The sequence below is a fragment of the Neocloeon triangulifer genome, unplaced genomic scaffold (genome assembly GCF_031216515.1).
Source record: "Neocloeon triangulifer isolate White Clay Creek 2 clone unplaced genomic scaffold, ASM3121651v1 ptg000001l, whole genome shotgun sequence".
NCBI lineage: Eukaryota > Metazoa > Arthropoda > Insecta > Ephemeroptera > Baetidae > Neocloeon > Neocloeon triangulifer.
The window spans coordinates 6,259,417-6,278,586 of NW_026775544.1; the positions used below are offsets into that span (position 1 = coordinate 6,259,417).

A 19,170-nucleotide genomic window follows, 5' to 3' on the forward strand; every position below is an offset into this window, starting at 1 on the left:
ATAATTGACAAAGTTGACGTTTGCACCGTCAAGTAAGTCACGTTTTTGCTTCATTTCCGCGCCGACCCAAATCAGACCAATTAATTGTAATGAGATTCAACGTGCCAGGATCATCTCGCGTTCACAATTGAATTCAGAAATCCGAATTCGCTTGGTGGCGAGACCGCTATGCAAACTCACGCAGGCTCAGTTTTGCGAGTTAGGCAAACCGCAGAACACGCTCCGAATTAAATTCGCGAATTCGAATGTCCGTCAACATACAAAGGCGAAAACCAGACTAACAAGCACACAAACTTGACACCCATCAATTATCAAGTTGTGCGGTTTTGGCACGGCGGGAAGAAGTTGCTTGCCGACAACGTTTGTCAATTTAATTTTACTAACAATAAGTCATGCTGAGTCATGCGAGATAACAAAGAGGGAGTACAAATTAATACAAATGTTTAAAACAAAATACATTTATCAAGTTAAACAGTTGTCAAATTTTTAGCATGCTTTAAAAAATGCATTCACAATAAAAATTTTGTTCTTTTTAACAATTGTGATTGGATATAATATACCTATTATACTGATATTTATAAAATTAAATGTAACCAAAATATAACGAATAAAATTAGTAATCAATAATGAAACTATAGATGATGTATTTGGGCAGAGAATGCCACGTTTTACATTAATTAAAATGATTTGAATTTGAACCTTAAATTATTTCATATTTTAATAATAAATAATATTTTTTTTACTTTTAACAATATTTCATGGACCTCAAACTATCTCATTTTTCATTTTGATTTACTTTTGTTTAGTTTAATTAATTTTTCTGTATGCTTTGCCATTTCATATGTGTTAATTGTTAACTTGTGTGAAATACTGTTTTTTAATTTGCAAGTTTTAGATAAAATACGTACTCCTTTCTTCATGTAGATTCAATCAAGTTAGTTCAGACAAAGTATTCCGCCAATCTTCAACAGTCAAAGTTTGGAGCACAAATCAACATGTGGGAGGAGAGACGAGCGCCTGTCAAGGGCATCGTTTGGATTCTCAGGTGGAGAATATGCCTCGCTTGAGCACATCAATAACACACACGTATGCACTTTCCAAACACGCTAAAGTTTTACCTAAAAGCAGACGGATGAATTCTCAGTATCCACGCACAAATATCTGCGTTGAATTGGCGAACTCGCATTGCTCCCTTGTGGAACAAACCAATTCAGAATATATTACGCTGATTGTCAGAAAAGTTTTCGTCATTTCATTCCGCAACCAAAAAGTTCCACAATAAATCATCTGTCTCCATTTGAAAGTATCATATATGTAATATCTTATTTCTTATAATGCAAACGAAGAAGGCATGAATCGTAAAAAGATCGTGATCTCGTGATTATATTTTATGAGCATTTTGTTAACTTGTTTCTTTTGCTATATTGCCATGGATTTTCCTTAAAATTTTATATTTTTATTACCAACCCAACAACCCTTCTATGGGGGACTGGATTTTTAGATTAAGATTTGGCTTTTGCTCCTGTCATTTTAAAATTCAATATATTTCATTTCATCATCATGTAATAAAATTTTATATATTTTTAAATTAAATTCAATAGAAATTTTAAAAATAAATGTGTATGCTTTGACTAATTGGGCTAAATGAATTTGGTAAAGTGAAAGTTTGGCGTTTCAAAATGTATTATGAAGGGAAAAGTAGAACTATCGATCGACTAAAATACAACACCATCAGCGTGCACACATGATGTATATATACGCCAGACTACTATATTAACTCAACTTATTTTAAAAAGCAACCACTCTTGGGAAATATGCAGTGCGCGAATGAATTGCTCGCAATATTTCATTCGTAAAATACTGCCTTAATAACCTGTGAATTCTCGCCGGGCAACAGTTGTTGCAAAGTAAGAGCGATTCTCTTTTGATTTACACGGCGTGAGCTTTTCCTCTATCGGAACCCTGTGCGTGTACACAGTGAGGCTAATTAGGCGGGAAGTTACTTGGCTGCTGCTGAAATTTATTCACTTTAATCTTTGCTCACAAACACCGTAAACCACTTCACATATCTGTTGGTGGCAGCAGAAGCAACCGCTAGGGTCGGAGGAGTTGAATTTTGAATTTGTCTGCCGGCTTTGCGCCGCTCGATTTAATCAATGTGTTGCGAGTCTTTAATCTTGTCCGCAGCTGAGGTTTATTGATGGTGGAGAAGAGGGCGGGAAAATAAATTGATCGCGTTTGATTGACAGCGAGTGCAAATTGAGACCAATTAATAATATTACTTTGGCGCGTCGATCGAATTGATGACATTAATTAATTCGGTCTGCGTCAGAAAAGCGTTCCTGCCTGAGGAAAATTTGGAAATATTTGCTTTTACAAAAGTAAAGATTGGGAGAGGAATGAGGAATTTATTATTTATTGGCTTTTGTTAAAGGAATTCCAAGTCACAAAATTTTAAAACGGAATTAACATTTTCTGGGGCAATAAACGGAAAACAATTCAATGAACACAATTAAATTTCGCATCACAAAATTCCACATAATAGAATTTATATTTTCAAGTAAAATTGTTGGATATACTTTGTGCTAATGGCAGAATAGGGTGAAGAATGGATGAACCACTTCCCAAGCACTTGTCTCACACACCACCCATTTTTCTGAGGGCTTTTGCAAAAAGATAGGAAGTAAGAGTACACCTTTTAACGGGAGAGTGCCGCTTTCTTTCTTTGCCTCAATAGCAGAAGGTCTATATTCTGAAATCACCTCCCTCGCTTTCAATTTTCGCAATATTCGCCGACCATGCGACCTTGGGTGTGACAGACAGATTTTGTTTACTTGCTTCCGACCGCCTGTCGAGCACTGGACCTCCTTTGGAGAAGAGGCCGGAGTGTTCGTGACGCCGCTAATATTCCAACGGTCCACTCGGAACAAAAAAAGCACCCCAGACTGATTTTCCTCTCTTCTATTTTGGCGAGGGATAAATTCTCTCTTCCTCTTCTACGAATAAAAGTTTAATGAAAAAGCAGATCTGCAACACACACGCAGTGAGCATTCGAGATTTGCACCGAGAAGCAAAAAAGGTCTCTCTGACTAACACAATTGCTCAAATCCGCTCCAATCACCGCAGTTAAAAGCTTTTTCTTAACGGCTCACTTGCTTCCTTTCTTTTCTTCCTTTCTACAAGAGAACTTTGATTGTTTCGTATGTAGAGGCGATTCGTGCGTGCGTGCCTGAGATTTATACCCCCGCCGATTGAACCCAAATTAACGAGGGTGCCTTCATTTAAAAAAAACCTCGGCGCCTAAAACATGTTCTGGCAAACCAATCCATTTAAATCTTTTCTCTTTGAGACAATATTAAATTCTACTGAAAATAAGATAATTTTAAGATAAATCGATTTTTAAATTACAAAAACAGGTTGGCTAAATTATAATTTAACATTTTTTTGGTAGATATAAATTTTTTATCAAGCAGGATTTTTTCAATAAACCTTTCACAATCACTCTTTGCAGACCGAACTTGAAAATCTAGAATTTGACTACAGCTTCTTAAAACTTCAGTTTTGATTAAAAATCTCCCCCAAAATGTACAAAAGAAGAGGACCGGATCTAAAAGTCTCTGCAACCAAATTCCACATTCCATTATTTGAGCTAGCCCTGTTGAACAAAACTGCACTGCGACACGTCGATGAAAGTTTCATCGTTTCTCTTATACGGCCCCTTATCCCCGAGCAGAGCCTGATTTGAATTTCAATCCGTTCCTTTCTTATCAAGATTCTCATCTTTTGCTGCAAATACGTTGTAGCAAGTGGGAACCCCATTTGGAATTCCTGCAGGCAATACAAATAAACGACAATTTGGAAACATAATGAACTGGATCAAAATTAAGTTGAATAAGTTTGCTCGTTTGAATCCTTCTAAATGCCAAGTAGCAGAAGTTCAAAGCTGCATTAATTATCTATTGCTTCAAGATCAATACTAATTCCGAATCAATCATTCCAGTGGGGGGAATAGTTAAAATTTAAAAGTCTGCGTCTGCAGGAAAGCTCTTTTTGCCGCACTTGTCTTCAACAAGGCATGTTTTAGAGGGGCATTTGCACGCTGTTTGATCATTGAATTATGCAGAGAATATTTTGTGACGAAAAGTAAACAGTTTTTCTGGAAAACGCAAACTGTACAAAAGGCCTCACTTCTTTTCACTGGGAACAATCGTGCTAGGAAAGCCAAATGCCTGGCAATTTGTATACACTCAGCGCCTCAAAATTTCAAATAAACACTGGAGAAATTAAACAAAACCTTAGCTTTTTCACCTCACAACAGAGAACAGAGGAATGAATACACTTGTAAAAAATTGAATTTAATTTTCCCTGAAATTCAATTGTGACTATGGAGAACTTTGATTTAATTTTTTTACTACCGAAGAAAAATTAAAATTATTTATGACATAAAATTTTTGCACAAAATTTACATGTTTCGTGAAAAAATTTCATACAATATTCCCCAATCATGAAAACAATTCTTTTTATTATTCCTTTGAGTTAATTTAATTCTTTGCCTGCTTTGGCCGTTATAAGTTATAGAACGAAAATTTAAAAAATCCTTAATTTTATTTTTCTCCCATGATTTTCTAAACCTAATTTTGCAGGGAAACCTTTTTCTGGCTTTTGTTTGACAACGTCCTTGCTGAGAATATTTTTGTACTAAAAAAACTCTAGTTAAAAAAAAAAGCATTATTTTTCACCAAACAAGAGGAATGAATCTATCAGTGCAGAGTTTTAATTTAATTTTGTATTGATTCTGTGTGGATCAAATTATAAAAAGACCTCATCAGTCAGGGTTGCTCTTCCTCCCACATCACGTTTGTGAGGAGCAGACGTTTTTACTCGCCATTCAATTATGCATATGGAGCAGCGCGGGTTGTGCACTTTAGCTATTATATAGAGAAAGCAGGTCGCGCACATTTAGTTTGTCCCACCAACGATGCATGTGTCGTGAAAGGAGCACGCGCAATTAGTGCAAATACCACACATTGCGCTGCATTTTGCGGTTTAATTTATAATAATAAATTGAAATAAAAATAGGTTCTTGCTCTGACACCTTCTCCTTTGAAATGTATGCAGTGCAGCTGACATATTGATGAAAAATTTTATACTACGCAATTTTTTTGCTTGCACTTTTTGGTTGCATGGAATGAAATTTAGATTAATTCAGCACAAATTGACGTAATATATTCATTGGGAAAAAAATTGGATGTCTGAATAAAGGTAAAGGTGCTAAAAATCCACCTAATTCTAACATTTATCCTCAACCAAATCCTATTAATATGATTTTTCTCAATCAATTGGTTTGGTGAAAGTTAGTAAAATTATTTTCAGAATGAAATTCTCATCATTATCATTATCATTATATAACAAACAACTCTGGATTTTAGTCTGGATAATCTAAAATGTTAAGTGACATCAAAGTGCAGTTTTCCACTGAAATCATTTTGTTCAAAAATTAAATAAAAAAAATTTACTTTTTCATTTACTTTAATTTTTTAATGCAATGAATCCGCAATATGTTATTTTACATAGCAAACAAATCATTCCATATTCAAATAATCCTGCAAGTCATTTCAAAGTAGAAACTGCAGCGCCGTGCATTTTTTGATAAAAACGTATGTAAATGTATTTTAAAAGCTAGTGCTTAACTAAAGTGCTATTTAATTTACGAAAAGCTTTTCCTTTCTGTGCCTGTTTGATCGCCATATATACCTTTAATATCTTTAAAAAGTATAAATGTAAATAAAAATGGAAAAAATCTTATATTCAAAAGAAAATCTTTAGCTGAGAGCTGAAAATGTTTCCCCAGGGGTGAAACAAAGCAAAGTGATTGAACGTAAGTGGAAAAGAATTGGCTCTGCGAAGTTGCGACCTTTCCAATTTTTTCCTCTCAATTTTTCATCGACAGTGCGAGAACGGCCTCCAGAGTAGAACGAAAAGTTTTATTTGTAAAGTTGCGTCTCTCTTTCTCTTGAATCAAATAAATTGGCGGCTCTCTTTTGCTAGAGTTGGCCCGGTGCCAGTCTTTTCCAGCTGGCCGAGCTGCAGGTGATGGATTAACAGGCTTTGCAAATAAGCATCGAGTTAATGAACATGCGCGTCAAAGAATTTTTACACAACGGAAGTTGCAAAACTGCCGGCTCGCAAGGGGCTACCATGGGGAAGTTGGTCAGCCAAAGGCACCGCAGTCGCTAGCGGCAAAAAACGCGCTGCAGCTTAACGACGGTAATCGAGCGCCCGGCCAGAATTTTTTATTTATTGGACAAACCCTCACGGCGGCCGACTACGTAATTAGCAACGAATGGGCACACCCGCCTCCGGCCCAATTTATTTTCGGTGAGCTCCGGAATGCGCAAATGTGTACAGTGATGGCAATTTTAATAAATTCTTTGCTAACCCTCCGTCGTAATAAACCTCTGCAATGCAGATGGAAAAAACACGTAAGGGGTCCCGAAATACTTTTTTTTATCAAACTCTCCAATCTATAGCGTGGGACAGAATCGTTCCTGGGCTAAAATGGAGGCCATCACAGCATGTCAATTTGGCAGAGGTGCCAATTTGACTCCAAGCCACGTTCTGGTTTTGCGAATTACCCACATTGTTATCTGATTATTTTTATCCAAAAGGATGATATCATATAATATTCCATTTCAATTCAGGATTTAACTAGAAATTTTGATTTTAAAATGCAAATTTGATCATAACTTCTAACTAAAAACTGTACGATAACACCATTTTAACCTAATTTAAGCTTTAAAATGAGTTATTATTAGCAAATTTTTGTTTTAATCAATAAAACAATAAGCTCGCTTGAAAGAAAATGAAACTCAATTCGTTTATTATTCTCTAGCATTAACTTGGCGAAAAACAGTAATGAAGAGTATTGGCTAACCATGAGACTGCAATATAAAGGAATTGCTCATAAAAATTTTTTAGCCGGCAATGAAGTTTAAACTTTCAAATTTTTATGCTGATCATACACTTAATTAATGACTGGGATTCACAGAGCTGACTTCAAGTTGCAAAGTTCTATGCTGTTCTGTGTATTACTTATTACAAAGAGGGAAGGCAAATACGTGGAACAATTTGTTGCGTGTGAGTTTGAAAGGGCACGGAATGAAATTTATTTGCAATTCCATCACGGACCAAACTGTGTAATATGGTAGAGCAAATAGACCACTTTGCAGGCGCAGGTGTTCGCCGTCAGTTGGAAAAAGTGCAGCGGACCAGAATGTTAATGTAAATGGCACTCTCGTTACGCAGCCCTGTGCAAATTGCCGAGGTGTTTCCATTTCCACCGGTGTGCGCCCAACTTTGGCCAAGCACCCTTTTCTCTTGTTTGAGAGATGAAGAACTTTGGAGCCCGACTGAGAGCAAACAAACTCCCTATATGTATATAAAGTAGAATTTGGTTTTTGTCTATGGGTTTTTCTGTCTGAATCAGGCGTTGAGAAACTTTGTTGCCTGTTAATAAAAAAAAAAAAAATGCTCAAAATTTTTACTTAGATTTAAATACTAAAAATATCGTGAAAGATTCCTAGCCATATAAATAATTTTTTGAAGTTATTGTGTATATTACTTTATTATATATTATTGCATTTTAAAATTATGAATTATATGATGCATTATTTAATGGAGGCTGTTCGTGTACATGTCTGTAGCAAATGAAAATTATACATGAGGTTTGTACATATGATCATATCATAGAGCACGTGTACGTAATTTTGAAATTCTGTTTAGTTTCTAGAAACGACGTTAATTAAAATTATTGTGCAGGTGCTTTGTACTGGAAATAGGGCAACACTGCAGTGGTTTTCCTCAAAAAGGACGGCAACCCAGGCAAAAGTTTTGAGCAAGATTATTCAATTTGAGCAAGAAATGAGCAGAGCAGGCCTTGCTCAGCCTGCTCGAAAGGGATTTGGAGATATTCTTGCTCAGCTTTTTCTTGCTCATCCTGCTCGGGGAGCTTGAGCAAGCTCTGCTCACTCAGCTCAAGGAAGCTGAACTTGCTCATTCCCGCTTTCCTTGCTCACCGATAATTTTGGCATCGAGCAAGACCTGCTCACGTTTGCTTTTTCTGCTCTGACAAATTCCGAGGCACAAAGCAAGCTTTGCTCAATCCTGCTCCAATGAGCAAGCCTTGCTATTCTTGCTCTCGGTCTTTTATCATCAAGCAAGGTCTGCTCAATCTTGCCAATCCTGCTCATGGCGCCACTTTTTGAACGGTTAAAACAAATGAGCGTCACTGTGCGTGTTGTTACTGCACAGAGCGTCGGCAAGCAAAACAAAGCGGTTGTTTCTGAAGGGAACTGCGAGTTTAGGTGGGAAATTCAAGTGAAAATCAAGCAAAGTGTCTGCAGAGATGTTATCTCAACGTAAGTAATCATAAACCCGCTCGTAATTTTAAGTTAAATCATGGATTTTTGGCAGAAATCAAATTGGAAAGGAGCTGCAGCGTGTGATTGAAGTAATTGAAAAGAGAAAATGAGGGAGCCTTTAGCGTGTGTTTAATACCAAACAGGTATGAAAAATTAAGAATATAATTATATCTTGTTCATCTAAATATGTATATCCAATTTTAAGACGCATTTCTGGCTGGATCTGAGTGAATCTAATTGTAAGGTAGCCATTGGCTTTAGGAAATTTCCGGGGAACATAATAATGTGGCAGCCTTTCCACTTTCACACAGATAAGTAAAAATCTCACGTTTTTTTCTGCAGGAATGATATTTTAAATTGGATTTCAATAAAATTATTCTTCAACATCCAAACTTGTTTAAGTTATATATGTATTATCATTAGACCTGAACCTGTTTCCCGTTTTTCCAGTTAATAAACTTAAAAAAATATATATTAAATATAAATATTTTTGTCACCGCCAAAATTGAAATCATTTTAAAAATGTTTTGTCCCTATTATTCTTTATTTTAATCGTTGAAATAAAACTTGCGGATTCACCTATAGAAAAGTAAAAGCATGTTTGCCAATACTTAAGAATATTGCTTTTTACAATAAATAAATATGTTTCCCCCCCTTAAATATATTTGCATTTAAATCGTAATTGCTTTGAAATAATTTAAATGTAATAAGTTGTTCATAGTTTATGTAACCCAGCATAAGATATAAATTGTTATGTTGGTTAAAATAATTTTAATTCATTCTTTGAAATCTTTGAATGCATTTATTAATTACGTTTTGGATTTTAGTAGTGTTTAAAAATATTTTTTTGCACCAATGTGTGCGCAGATGTTAAAAAGATAAATAAGAGCAACGATCAACAATATTTTTTTGTCTTTAAAGTTGAATAAAAAAATAATAAAATTTAATACAGTCTAACCTAAAGACGTGAATCAAGTTAAAAGTTATGCATATTGATAGAGAAATGTGTATGAAAAAATATTCTTATCAAAAGTTTATAACTCTTAGATAGAATAAATAATTTAAGTTAGAAAAAAAAGAGAAGCATCGTTTTTTAATGTCATGTGAGCAAAGAAAGCAAGAACGAGCAGACTTCAAGCTAAGGATTTCATTTGCGAGCTGAAAAAGCAAGATTGAGCAAAGTTTTGAGCAGGAAGAGCAAGAATGAGCAGCCCTACGAGCAATGGCATGGGGTTTGAAAGTCACGAGCAGAAAAAGCAGGATCGAGCAGAGCACGAGCAACGTGGTTTTAAAGTCGCGAGCAGAGAAAGCAAAAACGAGCAGAGGTTTGGGCAGGGAGAGCAAGAATGAGCAGGGGTAGCTTCACTTGTTTTGCGAGCAGAGCTTGCTGCATTTGTTTGAAATATAGGCAGGAATGGAGCAGGACAAGAATGAGCAAGGCCTGCTCACACTTTCCAGCTTGCTCAAAACTTTTGCCTGGGCAACACACAGGCACATTGTACTCCACGGGCGAGTGGAGTACACTTACTCGTTCTCCAGCTTTTGTATGCTATGCGACTATTAGCTGTTACTGCAATTTTCTCGCGGTGAACAAAAATCTCGGCAGGGTGTCGACGCAGTGCGAACAAATGAATTTCAAAATTCCTTCCGAGGGAATCCGCAAAAAGCGATATTAGCGAACAATTGAATTCAAACTCCAAAGGACGAGATTATTTGTTCTGATGCTGCGGCCAAACTTTAGCTTTTGTGTGTTCCTGAGTCTCTTACAAATATCTTTATGAATGGCGACGAGCACGTTAGCGCGCGGTATTCAATTGCTTTTTGCTACTATAGAAACGGTTGCGTATGTGAAATATGGCCTGTTTTTTGTCTTTGGTACACAAATAAAATATTAAAAACGTTATCAGTTTGATCGGCACTAAATGCCTTCTTGCTCCATTAAAGTGCATGCACACATTTTGTTTCATTGAGATCCTTTGAGCAAATTCTAAAACAGAATAATAACTCATGGTAAAAATCGCTGGAAAAATATTTTCAAATTATGTTCCACTCCACCTTTAATGGGTTGTTGGTGCTTTTAAACTCGTTACCAAAACTTTTGCACTCTGCTTATTCCATTCCGACAAATATCGGCGTTGATGGATTTTTTAACTTTCGGGTTAAATCCATTAGGCTAGAAAAGTTGGCGGGAGATGTGTTACACAACAAAAGAGGAAACTCGTGAATTTTTTTGCTCATTTTTCATATTTGAGACGAGGCGAGAGCCTTTTGCATTGTGCGAGGGTGAATAAAATAGAAGGGATATGAATTTTTAGGCAAGGAAAAACGTCAGCGAGCATTTCTCTTTGACGTCCAAAATGTGCCCACGATGAAGTCGGAAATGAAAAAGAATTCATTTCCGCGTCCAATATATTTTCCCTCTTTTTATTAGAATTTTTAGGGAATAATCATAGTCTGACAATGTGTGTAGAATGGACAAATATTTTAAGCCAACGCAGACACCGTACCAGAAAAGCAGAAAGCTCGGCACATTGGAAATTTATCTTCGGCTGTTGTGCCATGTATGTTTATACGCACGTGCAAGGGTTTAACAAAGGCTTTCAATGCGATAGAGAATGAGAGACCGCTGGCTGCAATCTGCCTTTGTTTGAAAATGGACTTTAGGAGGGGAATACATTTAAACGGCCAATGCTGATTCTGATCACGAATCACGATCTTGTAAAATATAAAGACAGACCTCTTTTTACTAAATCTGCATTGCTTATCTGTATAATTGTTTTTGGAGTGTCTTGCCAAGGAGCAGAAGAAAAAAATAGCAACACGTAAAGTTTATCAATAATTTTTTCCCCAATAAAAGGTTACAATTTATTTTTAATACTATGTTTAATGTCCAGCCCCGCCAAACCATGAAACTCATATTTTAAATTAGTCTCTCTCAATGCCTGCTAATTCTGATTGTAATTTTATTACCAACCGGCAGCAAAAATTTAAAACTATTTCAGTCTGGGCTGCCTGAGTCTAAAAGCTCCTCTCATTAAATTTCCTAACTGAAAATCCTCTCTTTGTCATACAAAAGAGCTCCTTTTTGTTAAAAAAAAATCTAGTTCGTGCTCTGTTGAATGCATAGAGGAAATTTTTCCATTTGCCGGTGCTTTAATTCAGCTTGCAGCTGGGCAGCTCGTCCGCGTTAATTATGGTGGACTAGCTGCTAGGGCGACACACTAATGGAGCTCGCAACAGACTCGCTTTTGGCTCGGCCGCTTCAATTACTCACCGTGTTACGAAGGCAGGCTTTCCAACTTGGAGAGCACTGCTCATTAATGCAATAGCAGTCAATCGGCATTCCGAAGCCCATAGGACGCTGAGCCAATTAGATTTCCGAGTCTATTGAGTATTGGAAATTGCGGACTGCCACATTATTATGCAATTCCTTGCCGTTAAGTAATTACATCTGCAGTGCACCCAATGCTGTGAGATTTCTTTTCAAAAGTGAGACAATGAGTCTGGAATTAACTTGAGAGGATAATCAAGTACTTTGGAAGATTAAAGTTAAATCAAAACCTGTAACCAAAATTCAATTAAGATTCAATTAGAAACAAATTTTTTACTTTGATATTCTTTTTTTTTCAATAAGCATTAAGAAATTTATAGCTGAATTTTTGCTCTTATTATAATATTGGAATATAATTTTTTTCTAACTAGAAAATAAGTAAAAACTACTAAGGGACTTTTTTAATAATACTGCAAGAATCAAAAGAAAATTGTTGACGATAGTAAAAGGTTAAAATCATCAACCAGATATTGTGTGAATTTCCTGACATTTCCATTCATTACATTTCTGCTGCTGACCCATGACCACAAAATAATATATACATGTTTATTTAAACTCTTCACTCTTCAAACATGGAAGCTTTAAAAACATTTTGGAAGAAAATATTTGCTGCTGTCAAATATTATTTCGCGCGCACGCACGCATTATTTTCCGCAAAAATTCACAAGCGAATAAAAAACGCGTGCAGAATTCCAAAACCAGGCCGGATGAGGGAGCACAGAGAGACGAACGAGCGAGTTGCCACTGCCGGCGGATCGAGAGCGCCTGCAGTGCTGCGTGTATGCTTTTTGTTACGCATCCCCGTCACGCGAGTTGCATAACCAAACATCCGACGAATCCAATCCAACCTCGGGCCCTTTATTTTATTCAGTATTAAAAAAAAAATCGGCAGGTGGTTTTCATTTTACAATCAAACGCCGTTAATCGTGATAACGGTGACAGCTGATTTGATTTGCAAAAATTAATTAAGCAGAAATATCCACGCACTGATTAACAAAAAGTAAAATTGTGTAGCCTCTACTAGCCTGCAGGGATCGAGCAGGATAAATGATCCGTCACAAAAGTGGTCTCTCTAGGTGCCGAGGGCAAGGCATGTAGTAATTCCTCTTCTCGGCGGGATTGTTTCGTACTCGTCAGTTGATTGTGAATTCACAATAGCGACGCGACACGACTCCTACAAGGGACTGTGTATTTGCTTTTTGTTGAGCTAACACGTAATTTGAGCAGAACTTCGGCCCACCAGAGTAACGTGATACATCTGTGGGTGAATATAATGAGACTCTCCGACTGTGTAACTTAACAGGTTAATTGCATTACATGCTAATTAATTTATAATCTAATTGAGGAACGGCTCTGTGTATAATTTAGCCAATCTCGCGTTTTGAATATATATCACCTGAACTTATTATATCAATTTTCTTTCATGAAAACCTTATTTTATAGAGAATAAAAAAAAATGCTTTGATTCCAAAATAATGGATGCTTTCTATTCCTAATTTATTTCCCATTCATACATCCTTTCCGCACCTATGTAACAAAATATCAGAGAGCTTTATTAACATGATTATTGTGCAAGTAAAATAATCCTCTAGTTCATATATTGTAATAGAATATTAATTATTATATAAAAAAGATCAACTATGATCAGGACAGAAAAACAATGTTGTTCACATTCTGACCATTTACACGTCACTTGCAACAAATAATAAAATAATCTGGGTTTGAATGATTCTTTTTTTCATCCGAATGGAATGTCAGCCAGGACTTTGAGATTGATCCGAGTTTAGGGCAACAGCGTCGACGGCTAAGTAATTCTCGCCCGGAGCTGACACCAGCAACGGACAAGTCTCTCTATGTCACATGTCTTCGATCTCGATTCCGTTGACAACCGAACTCTGTGATGGTCAGAACTTGAGGTCTTTGATGGCCTGCGGCAGGTCAGGCAACTTGATGTCCTTGATTTGCTGCGAGAGGTTCATGTTTTTCACTGCCGACACGGCCCTTGCTGGGGCTGCCGTGATGCCAGCCTGCAACGAAACAAGTGATGAGCGCTGAAATTGAAGTGTCGAAACAAAAAAGGTTATTTTGAGATGCTTGGCTATGCAGGTGAATGACCAGTTAAGGCTATTGAGGAGGGTTATATCAGATAATTTGTAATCAACTCTGATTTCCGCCATTTTATTTTGATTTGCATGCAAAAGTTAGTTACCAGTAAGTTACTTCGAAGCAAATAATTAATAAAAAATCAAATAGATTGAAATCATGTAGGCTGATTATTATTATTTTTAGAAATTCAAATTAAAACGAAATAAATTTTTGAAATAAATTCTCAATTTATCTTGTGTTATATTAAATATTATTTAAACTTAAAATGGACATGTGTTTCTTAAAAAATAGTTTAGTTTTAGTAAATTTGTGCATGATAGTGATTTTTAAGCATTATGGTGTTTTAGGCTTTTATCTACAAATTCTATTCTCTAGTTTAAAATTTTTGCGTGATCTCAACCAAATCCATCGACAGCTCTACTCTAGACACACATATTAATCCAGACTGAAGCAAAGCTTTCAGTGGCCGAACCTGTTTATTCAAGTGAAGAAGAAGAAATTAGACCCTAGACTGTGCGGGGTAGGGGTGGAGGGATTGGAAGAAGGAGCTCGAAACGACATCAGCCTATTATGCTGCAAGCCCAACATTAACTACACTCTCATTCTCAATTATTAAAAATCCCACGTATTATGAAGATGAAAAAGCTTTTGAATTTTGATGGAACCTGTCTCACCTCCTGCTTTTCCAGTTTGCTCTGCTCCTCCACTCGGGTGAGAATCTCCGACATGTTCGTCTCCAGCACCATTCCACCCATGACCAGTTCATTCAAGATGTAGTGCACCTAAATCAGTTTTTATTTTCATTTCATATTAATTAATTTCTTTTCTTTCCGTTTCTACCTTATCAACGTGGAAAATAAGATCCAGTTCACACACATTTTCAAAGCATTTGTCCAAAGTTTCAACAAAAACCTGAATGAGATCGAGAATTCCAAGCTCTGATTCAGAAGAATCAACGCAGAAAACAAAGTAAAGAGTCGCGTAGTGTCGGTAAATCAGTTTATAATCAGATCCTCCAATCAGACTAGAAGAATTGAAATTGGTTGTCAGTACACTGAGTACATACACACGTATTTTTAATTAAAAATATATTTATTAGATTTACCTTCCACCCTCCAGAAAATTGCACACATTGTCTTCCCTCTTTGAAACAAGCTGAAATGTTTCTTTGATAATCTGCTGCTGCATGTCTTCGTTCTAAAATTCGCAGAAACAAAATTATGCATATCGTCGGCTACGCGGCCAAATGGCCGATCTGGTAAATACCCCTGTGGGGAAAATGGCTAGTGGCCACTTTCCCCGTTGGGGAAAATGGCAGATGAGCATTTCCGGACAAATTTTTTTTATTGTTCCAATGCATTCAGTGTACAAATCTGCATCAGAAATAACCATAAAAGTATCAACTTTCTCAGTAGATGTCTCACTATCGCGAGTTAGGGGAGCAAAAGTAAGGCAGTGCCACGCCCCCTATACCAAGATCCACAGCATTCCCGCTTGCTGAATAATGCCAAAATTGTTTTAAATGCAATAAATGTTAAAAATAATGAAAATATCGAAAATAAAAAAAATATAAAAATAAAATTTTAATAAATTTAATAAAATACCTAACATAAATTAAGAAGTAAAATATCAGAATAAGCTGTAGTTTCGTCAATATTGTATTCCAAAGTGACAGCTTTTTCATGCATTTTGCATGATAATGCAAAAAATTCTTTAAAATAGATATAATTTTAAAATCAAATAGATAGTAAAATATAGATTTTATTATTAAAATATTTAACATGCAACCAGAAGCTTAATGTTGTATCCGAGCTAGATTTTACTTTACTAATTATTGCAATTTATAGTAAGTATTAGTAAAACTATTCATGAGATTATAATTAGAAGTGACGCCGGGTCATGTGAAATAAGAAAAAAATGCTTTTAATGCCAAAATTGTTTACTATTGTTCAAATAAAAGAATAAAATTTAAATTAATTGAAATAAAATAAAATAATAAAAATATTGTAAAATACGATGAATTAATATAAAATAAAATATTATTATCAAGTTAAATTGAACAAAGAAAAGCAGGAAATAATTGCATAAGTGGTTTGATTTCGATTGTATTGTACGTTTTACTCTTTCAGTGTGGAATTAATTCCCTTTAAATTTCTTACAACAGTGGTATATTAAGGTTTAAAAGAAAATTAAGTCTACCAAATTATCTGCAATAACATGCTGAACTTTGGTTCAAATTTTGAAATCTGAACATAGAAAATTAGAGCAGATAATCAGTTTTTTGCTTCTCCTGTAAAATTTAAAAAAAGGCTCATCTGCCATTTTCCCCAACGGGGAAAGTGGCCACTAGCCATTTTCCCCACAGGGGTAATTACCAGATCGGCCATTTGGCCGCGTAGCCGACGATATACATACATATGACTTTGTGTTGAATGAATGAGTTTTTGAGATTTGCTTACAAAGTACTGGTAAAACTTCGAAAGTCTCGGCTTTCCATGGTTGTTGAAAACCAAAATCGCTTTTATCATTATAAAGTTGCAAACGGAAAGAAAAATCAGTCAAATTTCATAGGGATTTGCAAAAGAAAAGGGTAAATTAGTTGCTGCCTCTTCGCTAGTTGTTGTGGTGCTCCAAATCCTAGTGCGCCACGCCCCTTTCATTCAGCTGGGGGTGATCAATGCGAGTTTCCGAGTTCGGCCGCCAGAGCATCACGTGAGGAAATTGATGGTGGTGTAGGTTCGCTCAAACTGCAAATTTCGGGTAAATATATCGCCATATCGGCCCAAGCGTCTCTTTAATTTAATTTCCAACGCTCAAACTCCTTCTTAATAATATTTCCCGCCTAATTACGCAACCTTGGTCCCAATTCCCTTCACTGTTTTTGGTAGAATTGCGGATAACTGCAAGTTCACCAAAACTCCAGCTGATTTTGGCATACCATATTGTATGAAATTTTCAGCCCGAAACATGAGCGAGTACTGGCTGATTTCGGCCCCTGGCGAAAAAACGTGCCAGCAGACGTGGGAGACGTTGAACAACGTCACCAGCAAGCAGAACAACCTTTCCGTCAACTACAAATTCCACATCCCCGACCTGAAGGTACGCCCCACTTCAGAAAAACTCGATTGAAAATTTGTTCAATATTTTTCTTTCCCTTCAGGTTGGCACTTTAGATCAGCTGGTGGGTCTCTCGGATGACCTGGGAAAGCTGGACAGCTTTGTGGACTCTGTGACCAAAAAGGTGGCCTCGTACTTAGGAGAGGTCCTTGAAGACCAGAGGGACAAACTGAACGAAAATCTGCTCGCCAACAACAGTGCGTTGCATGAAATTAATTAATGACAGTCAAATGAATTTTAACTCTATCCAGGTGACCTTGCAAGCTACATCACTCGCTTCCAATGGGACTTGGCAAAGTACCCCATCAAGCAATCTTTGAGGAATATTGCAGACATTATCAGCAAACAAGTGGGTCAGATCGACAACGACCTCAAGAGCAAGTCCACCGCCTACAACAATCTCAAGGGCAACCTGCAGAATTTGGAAAAGAAGCAAACGTAAAATTTTCAATAGTTATTTTAATTTTCACTCATAGATTTTGAAAAATTTAGTGGCAGCTTATTGACTCGCAACTTGGCCGACCTCGTGAAGAAGGACGACTTTATTTTGGATTCAGAATATCTCACCACTTTACTCGTTGTCATCCCAAAGTAATTATTTGACAAATGAATAATTTTTTGTCTAAAAAAAAGGTTAATAAATTCAGGGTTTCTTACAACGACTGGAATACCAATTATGAGAAGTTGACGGACATGATTGTGCCCCGGTCCAGTCGGAAGATCACCGAGGATGCCGAGTTTGGCCTCTTCAACGTCACCCTTTTCAAAAAGGTTGCTGAGGAGTTCAAGATCCACGCAAGAGAAAAGAAGTTTGTTGTTCGTGAGTTTGTCTACAACGAGGAAATTCTGGCTGCTGGCAAGAACGAGATCACCAAGTTGGTGACTGATAAGAAGAAGCAATTTGTAAGTCATCGATCTTAACCTTTCAGACCAGATCTACATAATTTTAAATTTCAAAGGGTCCCCTTGTGCGCTGGTTGAAAGTCAACTTCAGCGAGTGCTTCTGTGCCTGGATCCATGTGAAGGCGCTGAGGGTGTTCATTGAGTCAGTCCTCCGCTATGGTCTGCCTGTCAATTTCCAAGCAATGCTGCTCCACCCTCACAAAAAGTCCCAGAAACGGTTGAGGGACGTCCTGAACCAGCTGTACGGCCACCTCGACAGCAGTGCCCTCCAAGGATCCGGGAAGGGTGAAGTAAGTTTTTTATTATAGTAAAATGGAATATTTAAAAAAAAAAAAATGTTTTTTCAGACCGTTGATATTCCTGGGCTTGGTTTTGGACAGGCCGACTACTTCCCTTATGTGTACTACAAAATCAATATCGACATGGTGGACCAGAAGCCTATTTAATATAATCACCCGTTCAAGATACGTTCCAGTATTCTAGTGGCGATTTTTTTCTCAAACAAACCATTCCAGAATTCTGTCGAACAAATGTTTTTGGGCCATCAAACTTCTGATTTAATTTTTTTTCCGCCAACTAGGAGGACAGTATTCAATCAAGTCTTGATAAATTACATTATGGTTGTTGTTAAATTGTACATAAATTTTTGATTATGTGGCCGTATATTCTGAACAAATTAAAGCGTTGAAAGGGTGTAGTGTGCCATAGACCTAGGCAGAATATTGTTATCATGAAGCTAGAAGATTTTGTTCATATGTAAAAACTTATACTAACTGTAACTTAAGATGAATAACGTTGATGTAAAAATGTAAAATTTTGTTCAGAGAATCATAAATGTTATAAAACTGTGCAGCACAAATTATTCAACTGCTGGCAATATAGTGTTCTTGCATGTTTGATTAAAAAAATGAAGCATTCCTTGTTTTTAAACAAAATTATTTTACAGTCCAAATGTGAATAAGAAGTCAAATTGTATGAATTTTAAGAGGAAATGTTTACGCATGTTGAAAGTCTCATCAGCTACTTGCAGTGCAGGAGACAGAAAAATTATAAAAAATCACCATAAAAAAATATAATCTGTTGGAACAAATTATGTGATATTAGCTCATCCAAATTTTTAGGATTTATCTTTGTTCTGCACTTGTTAGAACTGAAATTGCAAATAATACTTGGAACGCAATCTGCAATAGTCAGCCCTTTGTTCATCTCACCATATCCTCTGGCTCTTGTTATAAACACATCAATAAACATCATGTGGAGCAATGCCATTGTTTTACTTATTTTTCTCGGTTA

General features: G+C 36.4%; 2 protein-coding genes and 1 long non-coding RNA gene across 5 annotated transcripts; 2 read left to right on the forward strand and 1 right to left on the reverse strand.

The window, feature by feature from the left end:
- The first annotated feature begins 7,922 nt into the window (after nucleotides 1-7,922).
- Nucleotides 7,923-9,042, forward strand: LOC132196464 (uncharacterized). The gene is made up of 3 exons (XR_009441764.1): nucleotides 7,923-8,417; nucleotides 8,473-8,563; nucleotides 8,626-9,042. It is a non-coding gene; the product is annotated as an uncharacterized LOC132196464 (long non-coding RNA).
- Nucleotides 9,043-13,217: 4,175 nt separating this feature from the next.
- Nucleotides 13,218-16,514, reverse strand: LOC132192845 (AP-3 complex subunit sigma-2). 3 transcript variants are annotated; one of them, XM_059613061.1, is made up of 5 exons: nucleotides 16,233-16,514; nucleotides 14,963-15,054; nucleotides 14,698-14,881; nucleotides 14,532-14,639; nucleotides 13,218-13,778 (listed from the first exon to the last, which is right to left on the reverse strand). In XM_059613061.1, exons 1-5 carry the CDS (start codon nucleotides 16,383-16,385, stop codon nucleotides 13,656-13,658), a joined length of 660 nt encoding a protein of 219 aa, XP_059469044.1. In that variant the 5' UTR covers nucleotides 16,386-16,514; the 3' UTR covers nucleotides 13,218-13,655. The 3 variants fall into 3 exon arrangements, with proteins under 3 accessions (XP_059469044.1, XP_059469130.1, XP_059469210.1); XM_059613147.1 differs by having other exon boundaries at nucleotides 16,317-16,512; XM_059613227.1 differs by having other exon boundaries at nucleotides 16,273-16,474.
- LOC132192780 (V-type proton ATPase subunit C) lies at nucleotides 16,463-19,140 on the forward strand. Its single transcript, XM_059612936.1, has 8 exons — nucleotides 16,463-16,617; nucleotides 16,817-16,956; nucleotides 17,018-17,171; nucleotides 17,226-17,412; nucleotides 17,467-17,565; nucleotides 17,622-17,877; nucleotides 17,934-18,167; nucleotides 18,225-19,140. Exons 2-8 carry the CDS (start codon nucleotides 16,825-16,827, stop codon nucleotides 18,321-18,323), a joined length of 1,161 nt encoding a protein of 386 aa, XP_059468919.1. The 5' UTR covers nucleotides 16,463-16,617; nucleotides 16,817-16,824; the 3' UTR covers nucleotides 18,324-19,140.
- The last annotated feature ends 30 nt before the right edge of the window (nucleotides 19,141-19,170 follow it).

What these genes read in the sequence shown, in the direction of transcription:
- LOC132192845 (XM_059613061.1), bottom strand. Translation starts at nt 16,385, where the DNA reads ATGATAAAAGCGATTTTGGTTTTCAACAACCATGGAAAGCCGAGACTT. An exon ending in AATTTTCTGGAGGGTGGAAG is followed by an intron (nt 14,882 to 14,962) that starts GTAAATCTAATA and finishes CAATTCTTCTAG; the next exon opens with TCTGATTGGAGGATCTGATT. An exon ending in TTATTTTCCACGTTGATAAG is followed by an intron (nt 14,640 to 14,697) that starts GTAGAAACGGAA and finishes AAACTGATTTAG; the next exon opens with GTGCACTACATCTTGAATGA.
- LOC132192780 (XM_059612936.1), top strand. Translation starts at nt 16,825, where the DNA reads ATGAGCGAGTACTGGCTGATTTCGGCCCCTGGCGAAAAAACGTGCCAG. An exon ending in AAATCTGCTCGCCAACAACA is followed by an intron (nt 17,172 to 17,225) that starts GTGCGTTGCATG and finishes AACTCTATCCAG; the next exon opens with GTGACCTTGCAAGCTACATC. An exon ending in AATTTGGAAAAGAAGCAAAC is followed by an intron (nt 17,413 to 17,466) that starts GTAAAATTTTCA and finishes TGAAAAATTTAG; the next exon opens with TGGCAGCTTATTGACTCGCA.